This window comes from Mustela putorius, unplaced genomic scaffold (assembly GCF_011764305.1).
Source record: "Mustela putorius furo isolate JIRA1106 unplaced genomic scaffold, ASM1176430v1.1 tig00000224_pilon_pilon_pilon, whole genome shotgun sequence".
NCBI classification, from domain to species: domain Eukaryota; kingdom Metazoa; phylum Chordata; class Mammalia; order Carnivora; family Mustelidae; genus Mustela; species Mustela putorius.
In genome coordinates this window covers 11,211,936-11,228,769 of record NW_025421321.1, presented here as the reverse complement: position 1 = coordinate 11,228,769, position 16,834 = coordinate 11,211,936, and the positions used below count along the sequence as shown (strand labels likewise).

At 40.8% G+C, this 16,834-nt stretch overlaps 1 protein-coding gene across 9 annotated transcripts in view; it reads right to left on the bottom strand.

Moving 5' to 3' along the window:
* Window positions 1-552: 552 nt before the first annotated feature.
* Window positions 553-16,834, bottom strand: part of REV1 (REV1 DNA directed polymerase) — a 95,171-nt gene continuing 78,889 nt past the window's right edge. For 8 of the 9 annotated variants that reach the window (XM_004753017.3, XM_004753016.3, XM_045077724.1 and 5 more), the window contains 11 exons: window positions 12,938-13,158; window positions 12,534-12,706; window positions 7,082-7,184; window positions 5,557-5,722; window positions 5,117-5,319; window positions 3,667-3,900; window positions 2,689-2,809; window positions 1,884-2,104; window positions 1,621-1,777; window positions 1,217-1,319; window positions 553-954 (listed from right to left, as the gene is read on the bottom strand). In XM_004753017.3, the coding sequence (XP_004753074.1) occupies window positions 843-954; window positions 1,217-1,319; window positions 1,621-1,777; window positions 1,884-2,104; window positions 2,689-2,809; window positions 3,667-3,900; window positions 5,117-5,319; window positions 5,557-5,722; window positions 7,082-7,184; window positions 12,534-12,706; window positions 12,938-13,158 (1,814 nt within the window). In that variant the 3' untranslated portion in view covers window positions 553-842. The remainder of the gene's footprint in view (window positions 955-1,216; window positions 1,320-1,620; window positions 1,778-1,883; window positions 2,105-2,688; window positions 2,810-3,666; window positions 3,901-5,116; window positions 5,320-5,556; window positions 5,723-7,081; window positions 7,185-12,533; window positions 12,707-12,937; window positions 13,159-16,834) is intronic. The other variant, XR_006606003.1, reaches the window with a different exon arrangement.

Here is a 16,834-nt window from a genome sequence, read left to right as displayed (position 1 = left end):
CTAGTTTTCCCCAAGAATGTGGGAAGTCCACACGAAAAAGTAGGATCTCTAGTATCAGACTACCTATTTATGTTGGTAGCACAGTACTGAAGGCAATGGGAGGCGTATGAAGAAAATGTCCCCAAGTATTCACTGGCATAGGATTATAAGTTATATTTTTCAAGTATTATGGTATAACCTAGCCTAGCCTATATACATCTGAAAATCTGTACCATTCTTCAATACTACTGAAGTTTCTCAAGGGACAGTAGAAGCAGAGACCATTTTCCCAGGAAAAAACTTAATATTCAATTATGTGTGTTTTTTAATTTAAAATAAGTAAAGAAGACTTTCTTAACATGCTCCTCTGTTCATGCTTGGGGAGAAGAATGATTAAGATTATTTAGAAGCTTTACCCGGAACAAGCAGAATCCCAGTCTGGGACCTCTCAGGAATCTCAAAGATTAGCATGGAGCCTGTGACAGTCCGGCTTGTAGGTTTCCTCAGCCTTTAAATATAATAAACAGTGCAGGATTTGCTTCCTAAAGGAGTCACAAAAAGGAGCCTGTACAAAATATACATACAGTTCTTTATTAAACAACTGTAAACACTTCACTGTAAAAATCCATAAAACTTTATAAACAAACATTTTGTAAATAGAATCTATACTACATTAAAGAACACAATTATTTACATGCAATACTGACAAATTTGGCACTTATTGAAAAGAAATATACAAAACACTTGCTTAAAAAGAAATTTAAACTTAGAAAAACTCCAAGCATTACTATCATGCACTTTGCAAATACCTCACAAGCACTTATGGCACAGCTAGCCGAGAGCACCAGGCTCCCTGGTAAGATTTATGTAACTTTTAATGTGCTTCCATACGTTTGTTGTAAAACCACCTGAACATTGTCAAGAATAAAGTCAAATGCCATGTTCCAAACCGATTCCACCGACTGCTGCATCAACCTAAAAGGCGGGTTAAGAAAAAACACCAGGTAAGACCAACAACTCCTCGCGTGGGAATCCGTTCAAAGTGTATCGTGAGGGTTTTAAACTATAAATCTCAAGGTGCACAACCTTTTGATCGTCATTTGAGATTCAAAATGAAGGGTACCCCCCTTTCACTACCTCCACAGTTAACAGCAGAGAAGCTGCTGCTCCATGCCTCACCAGAGTAGCTGAGTGAGACTCCCCATTTATCCTTCTGATAAAAGTATTGAATAGTTACCTTTTCATGTATTTGATAACTAGGTCCAGTTTTTCCAAATCTTTTTCCTCTATTAGGTCAGTACAGTATTTCACAACTTGTAGAATGTCTTCTTCCATTGGATCTAAAGAGTCAGGGGGGAAACTCAAATAAGGACCAACCTCCTTCAGAAGGCAGGCAGCTACTTGCAGACATAACTCCGTTTCTCTTAACTACCCCACTGACTTACAGCCATCAAACACAGGGTCTATAGTATGGAGATTTCAGAGTCAGCCCCAGAGTTTTAAGGTTAGAGGGAGGGTGCCTGGGTTTAGCCTACCAGATTTAGAAATATGAGCTCCGTTTCTACAGATGAGCCTGTTCCTGTTCTAAAATCCTAGAACCACTGCATCTCAGTCTGTGGCCGTCCTGCCGGCCAAGCCAACCTGAAATGGTAGTTATCCATTCTTTGAGCAAAGTCTTCACATCACTGAATTCAACAGCTCCCGCTAGGTTGGGTGCTGGGGGTCTTCTGCAGGCAGCAGGCTCAGGCTGCAAGCTGGAAAGGCCTGGCACACCTGAAGTGGAAGCAGAGAGTTCTCCCTGTTAAAGAAAACAAATGATAAAAAGTGCTATATTTACATTAACAGTGAGTACGTTAACATCTGATCAATGGAAAGAAAGTTTCAAAAAGTATGAAAACTATTACCAGAGGTTTCTCAGAAGCAGGACCTTCATGTTTTAGAAACCCATCAATTAACTTCTGGGGACTCCCGCAGGCCCCCGGCAGAGTTTTCACAGGACTAGTAAGCAACTTGTTTTTCAAAGGACTCTGAATCTTTTTGGGGGAACTGATGGGATTTTTTTTCTTGTTTCGTTTCTTTTCTTTCACTGCTGCTGGTTTGAGCTGACGTAACAGATTCTTTGGCACTAAAAGAATATGAACATGAGATCCTCAACAAAGTATGTATGGACAGTACAATGAGTTCTTGTTCCTCCTCCTCAGATACAACCCGACCTGTGCGTGCACACATCCCGACACAGGTCCCTGAGCCAGACTGTGCGTGGGGAAGGCACAAGGCTGCAAGCGCAGGCTGCGGGACACCCACTCCCTGTGCTTAGTCACGAAGTGGGTTCTGTATGGACAAGCCCATAAAGACTGAGAATTCAACGGGTGAGGTATGCATGCAGTTTTGTAATGTGTGTTCAGAGACCTTCAGATATTTTGTTTTAAACCTAACTCTGATGTATCTATCTCGAGTACTCAAAAGATTTCTGGTAATCAGACTTTTTTCTGAAATGAAGGTGTTTTAAAGTCAAGAAGCTACAGATACAGGTCCAGTTAGGACTGTGACAACACTTACCTGCATCATATATTCATCCCGCTCCGACACCAAGAGCTCTCAGCGGGACTAGCAGCTCAGACACTGGCCACTAAGCCCACCTGAAGTGCTCACCCCACAAGAACTCCTTTCTCGTCCTCAGTCGTGTTACAGGGCTCTTCCCTGGCTTACCTGATGCAGTGGCCAGCTGCTGGTGAGCGGCGTTCTCTCCCTGCCTTTGTCTTTGATCATACGCTGCGTTTAGCTCCTTCTGAAGCTCAGCAGGAAGGGCAGCAAACACCTCAGGGTCCACCTAGCGGAAACAAGAAGGTTCAAAGTCAAACCTGAGCTGATGCTCCAAAACATTTTGTTTTCAAATCATGCTTTTCTGATCTGTATGAACTCTTATTAGGTCCTCAATATTAAAGCTTATTGTATCACAAGGTTTTAAGGTTAAATTAAGAAAATCTGGGGCTAAAAATGGACTTAAAACCACTGCGTAACTATCAGGGCAAGCAGCACTACCAGAAAATGAGGGGGGGGAAAAAATGAAAGCAGGCTCATTTGCAAAGTTTTTGTTTCTTTTCTTTTTTTTTTTTAAAGATTTTATTTATTTGACAGAGAGAGATCACAAGTAGGCAGAGAGGCTGACAGAGAGAGATCACAAGTAGGCAGAGAGGCAGGCAGAGAGAGAGAGAGGGAAGCAGGCTCCTTGCTGAGCAGAGAGCCCGATGCGGGACTCGATCCCAGGACCCTGAGATCATGACCTGAGCCGAAGGCAGTGGCTTAACCCACTGAGCCACTCAGGCACCCCAAAGTTTTTGTTTCTTAAACACCATGCCTAGACTGTGTTAGTCTCTGGCCTGTGATTCTCTATCTCCACCCAGTTATTTGAAGTGTGGCCCAAGGGTCATCCCTGCCGAATATAATAAAAACAATTCGTTTCTGTTCTACTTCTGGGTGGAGATTTCAAGCACCCACATAACCTATCTTCCCTCTTCTCTGACAGTCTGTCTCCTTTAGATGATGCAGAAATAAGCCAATCCCTCTGCTCCCAGTGGATATGGATACTGAGAGTTTAGGGTCCAAAAGAAAAGAGGAAATGAGATCTGCCCTGAGCTGGGGCAGGACAGGGGAGCATATGTAGGTAGAAAGTCTCTAATAACTTACCTGTGAAAATGCTGGAAGGGCTATGACGCTAATTCCTGCGTCACTGTTAGATTCTTGAGGTTCTGGTATTTGTAGCAAAACCGTCCCAACTGGTTGTGGCAAAATTCCTGTATTACAGCCATTTACTGGCTCTTTCCTTTTGTCGCCATGCTGCTCTCCTTGCTGACCAGCACAAGCCTGCTCTATTTGTTCCCGGAGATCGGGTGGAAGTGCTTCTAAAACAGACTGATCGAGCTATAAAATACCACAAGAGTCTGAAGTTAAAGCATGCTCACAGAGGAGGTTAGAAGAGTTAGTGTTCTCATGTTCACTTCAATTTGAACATCCTGGATAACCAATAAAGGGTGCAGAGAAGCAGGCTAGAAAAGCTAACCCTCCGAAGCAGCACATTTTCGGAAGGTTTTTCGCCTTTCACCATTGAAGCCTGGCTCGTACTACGTGGAGTCCAGAGGGACACGTGCACATTGCACACCCACTACACCAGCAGTACCGCCGGATCAGGCGGGTCCGAACACTCCCTGGATCTCCGGCAACCGCGGCACAGAGACTTCTCTCAGACCCACCCAGGGTCAGGGGCCAGTGCCTGTGGGATATGTCAGATTTCTGGAATGCAATAACAGAGTCCTGTTTACCTGTCACACAGTAGACTATCTGCCCCCAATTACAAATAATTCCGGATCTGACAACACTAAGAAAAAAGGGATTCTAGAAACTAACTTTTCTCTAGCCTACACACCAGATTCCTCTAGACATCTGTGCCCTTCCATTTAGCAGCATGGAATCCCGTAAGCTGGATAGGCCAGTGTTGTACTTTGCCAGGAACAACTATTTCTGGATAACTCACTAGCATCTGGGACCCAATGCAACTGTCCCTTTCCCAGCTTTAAAGCTAGCATGTAGGTTTCCTTCAGCCTCCCACTATTTAGTAGAGCAGAAAAATGGACTTTCCCAATATAGCTTATAGTGCTATGTCAACCTTACAAGGAGCAAAAATTCCAACCGTATTACACATTTACAGTGCACATCAACAGGATTACTGGCTTATGTTAGGAAAATCATTCACTCTACAGAAAGAACTGTTTCCAAATGCTGCAAGAAAAACCTTGGATGCAGGCCCCCTACTAATGAGCACCAAAGCTGTATTACTGAACAGTGTTAAACCTGTATTATGACCACTGCTACAAAGAGATGAAGTGGCTACTGGTGGCAGTCTGCAGAACTGGCTTCCGTCCACATTCTACAACTTGCAAGAGTCACAGATCTTTCCAAAAGCAGCACCTTTTTCCTAATGTGATCTTTCTCATTTGGAAATCAGTCAACACGTGATGTGTCCTTGATCTACCTGACAAGTAGCCCTCTCCCCTTCTTGGCTATGCTGACAACTAAAAACGTCATTCCTACTTTGAAACTGCTTTTGCACTTACATAATACTTAGAACTATAAAATATACCTGGGAAGGTGATGGAACCTCTATACTCAGGTTAAGTCTTGATTTTAAACTGATGGGAGAATGCAGACCATTCCATTTCCCTGAAGACTCAGCTTTGCTAGTAACAGGATTGACACTTGATGTCAGGTGTGTAGAAAAAGATGGCATGAAAGTGCAATTTCTAGAGGCAGAGGATATTTCCAGATCCATAGCAGCCACAAATACTGAAAGTATAGAAAATACATAAAACAGCTTCTTCATGTCCTTAGGGATGGGATAATACGGATTACTTTAATCCACTGTAGGTAAAAACAAACTTATACTACTGACTCCTTATAATCCAGAATGTCAATGTGTTTCTTCAAAAGTAGATCTATGCCAGACAATTGTTAGATTAACTTATTAGCCTTCCCAAGGGTAAAAGCATCACCAAAACAAGAACCACAGTTATGACCACTGACCTTCCTTGTGCTCCTCTTCTATGGATTTCTTAGCTTTCTGAACTTGGAAGAGATCCAGGACAGAGTGTGACCCACCAGGAAAGTGGCTTGACTGAACTGACGGGCGACTGGGGCATGCGGAAGGGTTTGGATTGATTGGGACCAACTGATTGACTTGAATCCCAACCTAGAACCAGAAGTGGAAATGTGTTCAGGAAAACTGAAGCAAGAATACGAATTAACTATGCAAACTTCTCAGCTATTCCTTTTTTAAAAGTTCTTCTAGGTCCTATTTCTAGAATAAAAGATTAAAGTATTCCAACAGTATTCTATTACGACTTACTACAAAAACTACTGAAGAGCTAGCAAGCAGTTATTCACCTCAATCTTGGGAGTATCCAATTCTATCCAAATATATTGCAATCTCTTCAAAATCAGAAAAATCCAAAAAAGTACAATACTTTTATACCCCACTAAAGTTCTGATCAACCAAATTTTTAACATTAAAAAAAACTCCATAGAGAGCATTCTACTTGCAGCCTTACTTCATTTATCATTTTTGTTTAAAATGAAGTACTTCTCAAGTAAATGGGTGTTGGGGGGATGGGCAGTGCCTGGGGTACACCACACCCTGAGGCGTCTAGATAACAACACCCCACACAACCATAAAGTCTTAATATAACAGTATTTCAGAGAGAAGTTTTAATCATGTCTGGTTTAGTAATTCTTTAATCCTTCCAAAAATGCCACACCAAACCAATAAATGCCTTTTATTCACATATGTGTACACACACAATGGAACCTGCAAGGTTCGTCCTTAAGAAAATTGAGATTTGGGGGGCGCCTGGGTGGCTCAGTGGGTTAAAGCCTCTGCCTTTGGCTCGGGTCATGATCCCAGGGTGCTGGGATCAAGCCCCGCATCGGGCTCTCTGCTCAGCAGGGAGCCTGCTTCCTCCTCCCTCTCTCTCTGCCTGCCTCTCTGCCTACTTGTGATCTCTATGTGTCAAATAAAATAAAATCTTTAAAAAAAAAAAAAAAAACTGAGATTTTTACATTTTTTATACCATTTCACTACATGTCCCAAAAGCATGTTTGTGTGCCTGTGGTAAATACTACCTTCTAGAGCATCAACAGACATCATAATGAATTTGGTTAAAAAGGATCTTAAAGGTACAAGAATTATTTGCAGTTCTATACTCCTCCCAGTCCAATCTACTTCCAGGGGATTGAGAATGGGAAGCAAGATAATGTAGGTAAAATAAGCCCTTGGTTAACTAAAAGATACTCTAAAAACTTAAGATAACAAAATCATTCTACACAGAAAACTAAGAGCTTTCAGAACAAATTTGACTCTATGCTGAAAAATAACAGGATCAGATCAGTTAAAAAAGCCAACAATTTTTCAGTTTCTATTCTCCTGATATTATCTCAAATAAGATGAAAATACGCACATAAACCCATTACCCCCTCATGACCATTCTTAGATCAAGCCTTAAATGAGAAAAACACTGCAGAAAGGCAGAATTTGAAAATGTTATGTACTTACCCCTCTCATATCTGATATATTTAGTTTCATTGTATGAAACATGTTTAGTGTAGCTTTTCCAATTATCTTTGCACTATCTGTTGCCTGGTCGAGAGTTACAGTCCTGTAAGTGATAGAATTAACTTTTTTAAAGGAACAAAAGCTACATCCCATATATATATTCACTGGTACCTCACAGGTATTGAACTATTTGAAAAGGCACAGGAAACTTGTCAAGAAAGTTACAAAAAAGTTTAAATAATTAGATACTAAATATAATCACTGAAAATGAATGAGAATGTCTTCCTTCAAGGAAACCAGTAATAACAAATTAATTACACTGACAGCAAGGAGTAAAAGAAAAACCATAAAGAACACTCGAACTTTGAGATACAGACTAAAGAAGACCTGGCCAACTGAAAATAAGTTGGAAAAAATTCTTTAAAAAGATGTATTTTAGTTAACATGTATAGATACAAATAACATGCATATTATGTTGCAACTAAAGCATGAATGTAAATGTTTGAGATTCCAACAGAAATTTTAAATTTTACATTAAAAAATTAAAATTTACATTCCAAGATTATCCATGTTGAGGTATGAAAAGAAGATGAATACCCATGTTTTATTTCTTGACTTTTGTTATGTTTGAAGTAAAGCCACTGAATAATTTCAGCATGTGAGTATGTGCATGACAATTCTCAGAAGCTCTAGAAATCAACAAACGTGTGGGCAGCTATGACAAAGGAAATACAGCGGTACCCTGTCTAAAACCCAGTGGGACTGGAAGATACAATTCTTAGATCTTTAAGAATTCTTGGAGGGGGAGGGAAGACTGCCAGCATTAGTATGTGTTAAAAACTATTTTATTATATTTTAATTTTCTCAGTATGTGAGGACATTATGTATATCCATGAAAGTTACCCATATTTTTAAGGAAACCATTTGCAAAAAATTCCCATTGATTTCTTGCCTCAATTAAGTTTATTTCATACAAATAAATCCAGAAGAACTTAAGAACAAGATTTTTAGTGGACCATGGTGGTTTAAATGTGTTTATCTTTATATCTTTCCAGAATACCATTAAACTGTCTTGGAAACAATTTTTAAGTATTGGGTCAATCGTTATTTACTTATTTTTTGGTTAATCATGATCTAGAAGACTGAAAGCACATTAGAAAATCTAAGTTTACCAAATATGCCTGCTATGCCTAAAAAGCAAGGCACCAGCTTGAGAGAAGTCAATTTATGTTATAGAACCTCAGAAACGCTCCATGATTGGAAGTGTCAGGTGCCAGCAAGGGGGGTGAGAAGGGGGAGAGAACGTGTGTGTACCAAAGAGAGTCAGCCCTTCCTCTGGGATGCTCTATACCTGGCATGTCGACGCTGAGAGTCAGGGGACATCATGCATGGCCAAGGGGAGGGAGGCGCCTTACTCAAAAGAAACTACACTCTTCCCACCCAGACTGCTCTTCCATTGAGAAACCAGAATGCCAGCTGCCATCTTCACACGGGCTCACCAACTACAGGCTGGAGATGGGAAGACCTCTCTTGTGGCAAACTGACACGCTTAACAGCAAAGACCATAAATACAACTGGCTGTGAAAACCCAAGACCAAGCCCCTCAACAACTCATCTATGATGAAGCCCACTGGTCCACACGTCCCACTACAAATCTAGAGGCTCCACATAAAATTTTAGAAGTTCATGTCTCAACAGACAGCCATGGACTATCACACAGACAGATGAAGAAAACCTCTAATTATAAAAACAATCAAAAGAAAAAAAAAGTATCAGAAGAAACAAGTGACAGAGGGAACAGAAGAGTATTTAAAAGCATCTGTTTAATAACAGATATTCATATTTAAATGTCCACAAAGAATTAAGAAATACTCCGAAGTTTAAAATGTTGGTAGAAATAAAAAATTAATATTGATGAAGTACCTGGCACAGAAACAAAGACCAAATAAAATTCCAGAACCCCTGGGACACCTGGGTGGCTCAGTCCGTTAAGCGTCTTCAGCTGAGGTCTGGGGTCAAGCCCTGCATTGGACTCCCTGCTCAGCAGGAAGTCTGCTTCTCCCTCCTGTGCTCTCTGGCTCTGTCAAGTAACTAACTAAAATCTTTTTTAAAAAAAAGAAATAGGCCATCAAAAGAGCACTGAGCTTCTCAAAAGTAATCCTGGAAAAAAAGATGACAATGGAGTTTGTCCACAATGTGATGATTTCTAACTATAACTTTTTTTTTTAAGATTTTATTTATTTATTAGACAGAGATCACAAGTAGGCAGAGAGGCAGGCAGAGAGAGAGAGGAGGAAGCAGGCTCACTGCCAAGCAGAGAGCCCAATTCGGGGCTCGATCCCATGACCCTAGGATCATGACCTGAGCCAAAAGCAGAGCCCTTAAACCACTGAGCCACCCAGGTGCCCCCTAACTATAACTTTTAAGTCAGCAAAACTGCTGAGCATGAGGACCGATAGGTTCATAACAATATATACCCATGCCTTCTTTCTCACTAGATACTAGGAGGAGACAAGGGATGCAAGAAAACAGGATCCTACCCAGATCATAGAGAAGGGACACCCCTTCAGTCCCAGTCTGCAGTACGTCTAATCCCGACTGCACTGGCACACTGGAGGGCCCCCAGAGAGTGCTCCAAGAGAAAAGATCAAACCAGGTGATTAAACCCACAAGGAGGGAATTTGGCAAATTCACAAAAAAGCCAACAAAAAAAATAAGAAGCTCAGTAACTCCAGGACAAACAAGTTCCACAAAAAAAGGGAATGTGGTCATAGCAGACTCTATGATCAACCATGTGCAGCTGCACAGGGTCACCATCACGGAACACTGCTGGGGGCAAAGGAAATGCATCAGGGGAAACAGGAACAGGCAGTGGAAGAGACGTAGTGCAGGGGACTCTGTGTGTGTTTATAAAACTAAAATTAAAAGCACATATATATAAAAGAGAGCCACGGCAGGGGAATTATTTCCCTGAAAGAAAAACTGTTAAAAGATAACACCCTATGTGATAATTAAGCCACAGATCTCAACTTACATAGGGCTCTTTGACATGTCCTTTGTCTTACAGTACTGTAACATATCACAGTCTGGGAGGCACATGATTTCCACGTAGCTAATGACCAGAGGTAACAGAATCATGAGACATGGAGTACCACTTCTTGATTCAGCCCAACATGACTATAGCTGGGACTACAGCAGGGACCCACAGACTTTTTCTGTAAAGGGCCAGAGAGTAAATCACCTGTGCTTTACGGTGCCTCTCAAACAGTCTTCACTTTGCACAGACTTTTAAATAAATACCATTCTTGGCTCACACAAACCACATAAAAACAAGCCCCAGGCTGGATAAGGCCCACAGGACACAGCGTGTCAACCCGGAAGCAGAGGAAATACAAGGTCAGTTAGAGTATTTCATAATCCCTCCCCTAAAGCATTCCTCATGCAGTTAAAACATCACCGAGATGTTAGGTTTAAGTTAATGGTTTAAAACTGATCTGAATGTTCTTAATATTTATAAAATTACATCTGTTTTGAAAAATTATGTACTGTTTTACATCATCTTCTCCAAAATAAGTATATTTTTAAAATTTCATTTATTTATTTAAATCAATATTTACTGAAAGATTTTGAGAGAGAAAGAGAATGAGAGAGAGAGAGAGAATGAGAAGGGGGAAGGGTCAGAGGGAGAAGCAGACTCCCCGATGAGCAGGGACCCCGTTGCAGGACTCGATCCCAGGACTCCAGGATCATAACCTAAGCCGAAGGCAGTCGCTTAACCAACTGAGCCACCCAGGTGCCCTCCAAAAGAAGTATTTTAAGGACACAGCAAAATGTACACTTGACTACCCAGCTATGCATAGCAGACTGTGAACTGTCCTGTGGTTATTCAACCGAATCCTCATCTCGTTAAAGACAAACACTGAAATATCTGTGGGAGAAATGAGCTGGTATCAGAGTTTTGCTTCAAAATCACTGGGAAGAAAGGGAGTTAGGATGGTATGGAGGCGCTGACAGCAGTACTAGAATCAGGTAATGGGTTCACAGGGGCTCACTCTACTGTTCTACTTTTAAATGTTTTAAATTTTCTTAATGAAACTCCTTAAGTTCAGGACAAAAATGGAACAAATACCAACAACAGCAAGCACATAATGTGTTCACAAAATGGCTATTATCCTTCAACTGGGGGTCGGGGGAATAAAGTTACAATTAATCCTAGTTTTCTTCATGTTAAAATTATATTTTTGGAGTACCTGGATTCTCCAAAAAAAGGAATGAATGAGGCTGATTTTCTTATTACATTAGAGTGGCCCCCCAAAATATACAGTGCTAAGTAACTTGAAGATATTTAAAAACACATATACGAAAAGAGGAAACCAGTGCCAGTTCTCTTCCCAAAGAAAAATTATTTAGTTTTTGAATAACCCTTCCCATGTATCTTAAACAAATCAAGTTCCAGGTTACATTCTTAGGAAAGGAATTAATAAATTAGATCTGATTTTTCCCACAGAAACCGTGTGTAAAAAGATCATTTTATTCCAGAGTTAGGACCTAACAACCAACTTATTATAGAAATGATCACTAACAGTGTATTTAACTAACTACAATTTGAAAGACAGGTACATATCAAAATGTTTATTAAAATAGGTAAATATAACAGCTAAATCTTACCAACTGCATAAAAATTTTATAAATATATGGTTTCACGTACAATTTATAATCCTTGTTTTCATGGTGAACAAATGCGTGAGTGACAAAGCTGGCAGCTGCCTTTGACTGAGAGCAGTCCTCTTGTGACTTCTGTCAACAACACCACACACAAAAACATAATTGGTGCAGCTGGCACGAGCTAAAAAACTTTTTTTTAAAATAAACACACAATTCCTTATGCATGGCTTTCAGGTCAGACGTCAGACAAAATACAGTGTACCACTGGTATATAAAATGGTACACAAAAATAAGTATTTTCTTCTGGTCATAAACCTTAAGTTTCATATTCACGGCCCTCACATTTAAAAAAAAAGGGGGGGGTGGAAGGGTTAAATGCTTTCTCCCAGTCTTCAGAGACTACAATAATTAATCATTTCAAAAAGAGAACCTATACCTCCCTAAATAAAGCAAATGTTTCATTAAAATCACTTTCTGAAGCACTGTGCTGAGGTTTCCCTCCAGGACCCTGTTGCCACCCACAACCGTCACCACCCTTTCCTTCTGTCTGTGCACAGAAGTCCACAGCCTAAAGACTCCCTCCAAAGGTCAGGCACACAGGTTCCCGTGACCAGACGAACCTGAGGGCAGTGGTATGACAACAATGGCCTTGGGCATAATATCCGATAACCCCAGATTGTACAGATCTTTTAGACTCTTCCTTGGTTTTCTTCTTTTTCCTATTATTAATTGTAATAACCTGCATTGGAATATCAATTAGCCAAAATCCTTTTACACATAAGCTTACCTGGTGATGTTATCACAGATCCCATGGCCTCCAAATTTTGCAGTTTCGACTGGGGCCCCAGGCTTTCGCACCATGACTTTGAGTGTCAGGCGTTTACCCTTCATGCCGGCAGCCTCAAGTCGTCGCTGAATTTCTTCTGAAAGATTGAGAAGAAAAGCTTCCGCTTCTTTTGGCTATGGAAAGACAAACAGAAAAACTCCACTGTTTTTCTAAACGCTGAACAATTCTCAAGTATCTTCACTTTCAAAATCAAACATGTACACTCTTGATATCCTGAACACTGCAGGGACAAGAGTATAAAGTATTCAAGCAACAAGAGTCTGTGGGCTGGCTGGAGAGATGGGACTAGGTGGAGAGATAAAGATCAGTAAAGAAATGGATAAAACTCATTAAGAGATCGATACCTGGGTAAACCTTATTCCATAGTTGATCTCAGCTGAAATAGATTTTCTTTCCTTTTCAGTTCGAACTGGTCTATCATCCAAACCACGGCAGAACCTATAAAGCATCTGACCTGTTTTGGGACCAAATTCTTTCTGGAGTTTTGCCATTGTCATATATTGCAAGTCTCCACAAGTTTTAATTCCCAAAGAGGTCAACTTGGATTCCATTGAACGTCCAACTCCTAGAAAAGGGGATATGTATAATTTTTAATTCTGCACATAAACCATTAAAAACAATTTAGCAATGAGAAATAATTGTCATTCACTCACAAAACAACTAATCTCCCTCAAAAATGTTAAGTGACGTAACTGAAACATCTCATAGACTTTAAAGAACTGTTTAGTGCAAATGCTAATGAAGTTATTTCTAGAATCCTCTCCTCAATCTGAACTCCAGATATAGGTGAACCTTCTCAAATATGTGTAAACTACATAAGTTCTCAGAAGAATGCCATCTTTATTCATTACTGAGTAAGATTTCCATCTTATTGAGAAAATCAGCAAATGAAGTTATAGGCTTGTTTACATGGGCCTACAGTATGACCTACATGTGAAGAGACTCACAAGTGTTAGGGATTCTACTATGATTTCGGTGATGGCCAAATTTCATGACAGTTTCAGTCTCACTTTCTATGAATGGAAACTAAAACAAGAACTTATGACATAAGTCCAAACCTAAAAATGTTACTGCTGTCACACTTGGTAAAGTAACTTGGGGATGAAACAACATGGCAGTGAGGGCAAGATAGATTTCTTTTACTAACAAAGACTATCTGTCTAAAAGGTCTCAACCCCCCCCCCACAGCTGGGACAGCACGCAGCAGTCCCTGGGTCCTTCTTTTCCAGACACCGGGTCTGAGCTTCACCTGGAGAATGCTGATGAGTTCTGTCGCTCTCAATTTGGCCCAAATCTTAACAAAGGTACACATATCTGGAGAGATATTTGAGAGTAACCCAGAGAAACTAAAATTCTGATCAGAATGGTCTGCATACAACCAAATCAGTAATTTCCACCAATAAGGAAAAGACTGTTTCTGGTCTTCTGCAGGATCTCGTAACAGCTGAGTGACAGTGGCTACGTTGTGCTCATCACTTGAGCATCCTTTTTTTTTTTTTTTTTTAAGATTTTGTTTATTCATTTGTGTAAGAGAGAACACATGTGCACACACAAGCAGGGGGAGTTGCAGGCAGAGGGGGAGCAGGCTGCCTGCTGAGCAGGGAGCCTGATGTTGGGCTCAACCCCAGGATCATGACCTGAGCCGGAGGCAGACACCCAACTGACTGGGTCACCCAGGCATCCCATCAATCATCATTCTTCTAGCGGCTATTCTGAGAGCAGTCTTCAGTCCAGGTTCTGCCAGGAGCAGCTCCCGGAGCAATTACATAGGACATAGGGTTAGAAGGCTGCCAACCTTTCAAACGATCTATGGCCATGGAGATAGACAAGACAAGTTTAAAACAAGAAAAGTTTTTCCCTCATGGATAAGATGAAAAGTGTTAAGCGCATTGCCTCCCATCTGTGCCATTTTAAAGTTCAAGTAAAAAGAGAGAACAAGAAAGAATTGCCAGAGTCTGCTTTAACATCAGCAAAATCTGCCAGAGGAATACCATTCACAAAAAGGTAAAATTCTAAGTGAAACCCATCTAAGCTTCTTTCAAAATGGAGAGAACCCCAAGGTAAGAAGCAAATCATACCCAAGGCTGGCCAAAGTCAGACACTCTACACACTATTCATCGTTCAAGAAAGGCTTTTTGTCTCTGTTACCCCACACCCCACTCTAACTGTGATAATTCCCTTAGAGATCTGTAAAGCTGATATGTTCTCACTGACCTGCAAAATCAGTGAGAGGCAATAATCCTGGGTTATTTCTATGTGTGTAGCGTGGGGCAGGGGAAAAACCTACTGTTTTTGAGAATATCTTCAATACAGTGGAACAGAATTATTATTCCTAATAAATACAAAAGAAAGGCTATCATATTAAGTATCACCAAATGAACAATGATCAACCTAATCTAAGTGAATTGCCCCTGTAGGGAGGAAGGGAAGACCCTGTCTGCTGCAAACTCATCTAATGAAACAAGTGGGAGAGGGAGGCAAGTGGGGGCGGTGCCCCACCTCTAGCCCCTACTATTCTGAGTGGGGAGGAAAAATTAATCAGCACCAAAATCCTGACAGGGTTTTTAGTTTAACTGCCTGTATCATGGAAGCATTTATAAAGAAAGGAGTCCCCTCAAAGGGCACTCAAATTGAGTGCAGCCACCTAGAAAGGAAAAAGTGAAGGAAAACATGCTAGCTTAGAGCCAAGTCTCCAAGGAGAGGAGGAGGAGGAAAAAAAATAAAAAGATGTGGAAGCTCCTGGTCAAGCCACTGGGACAAAGACTTGCTTTCTCTCCTTAAAGGGGAACTATTACTCTAAATTAAAAATTGCCAGTAATGTCTCCTCCCCTGGCATCCAGACTTGAAAGTACAATAAAAGACACAGGAGAATCAAGTTTTAAAGAAAAAGGTTTTCACCATTAAAATAGCACTGTCCAGCAGAACTCTCTGTAATGATGAAAACGTTCTCTACTTGTGCTGTGCAGTCCAACAGGCACTTCTCACATGAGGATGTTGAGCACAGAAATGTGGCTAGTACAAAAGAGGAACTGAATTTTCATTTTATTTGTAATTCATTTAATTTGAAATGCTACTGCCTTCACTTAGCTCCCGGTTCCCATATGACAACACTTCAGATCTTTATGTCCGCCTACACGGTTGTCGAGTTTCTCTGAGAATGGCTGGGGGCCCCAAACCCAGCATGGGCTGAACCAGGTGCAGAAGGTCCTCACGGTAGGGGCACAAGCATGAGGTGAAAGGCCTGGCAAAGATCTCAAAGAATTCACAGAAACAGGCTATTGCAGTTAAAGAGTCGATGGGGATGATCCTTTCTTTCACTAAATAAACAGATCTCATTAGGTAATTATTTGTTAGCCTAACATATAATCACTATTCTGCAGAGTCCCTGAAAACATAAACTGACTTAGTAATGTGTTTTCTCCTTCATGTGTAGCTACGATAACTGTGTACAGCGTGCTGGACACACTGTGTGCCAAGTAAATACTTACAGGCACAGAGGGCCAGAGCTTGTAGAGGACAAGTGAGGTGTCATCCTGAGTTTCTTCTGGCTATTGGTTAGAGAGCAAAATTTCCCCAAAGCATGTCCCACAAGATGTTAATATAATATTCATCTTCAAATATCTGTAGGAAATTACTACTTTTTAACAAAGATAAATAGGTTTCTTTATTGTAACAATTCTCAACTTTTACTAAGCAGACCCTCCACCAGGGATGGTTCCTGTGTGCATGTGAAAACTTTTTTTTTTCTCCCCCCCCCCAGCCCCCCCTGCAAAGAACAGCCTGCATTCTGTAGAGCACACTTTGGGAAAAGAGGATTGCAACACCATCTTCTACACAGGCCTAACAACAGTGCAAAGCAACATTCTGCAAGCCTCTGTGAAAGGTTCTCAATCGATCTGATTGAGAATTTGGGAATTTGATAAAACTCAAAAGACCTATGGAAATCACGAAGAATTGTGGGTATGAAGAAGAGAGGAGGCCACATGGGAAGGTGGCTTGCCAGAGGGAGCCACTCTTGCTGCCCTCCCACTGTATTTCAGACATCCCTGAAGAAATGGAAGGCTATACTTAAGAATTTAACCAAGACAAGAACTTCACAATTGCCCTTCAAGAAATAAAGTCCCTCTAGCCAGCAAGCAAACTAAAGTGAAATGTTCAGGAATGTTCAGGAAATACATCACTGTATATAAACAAACAAAGTCATTCAGTCAAAGATGGTGTTACAGACTGAACTGTGTCTC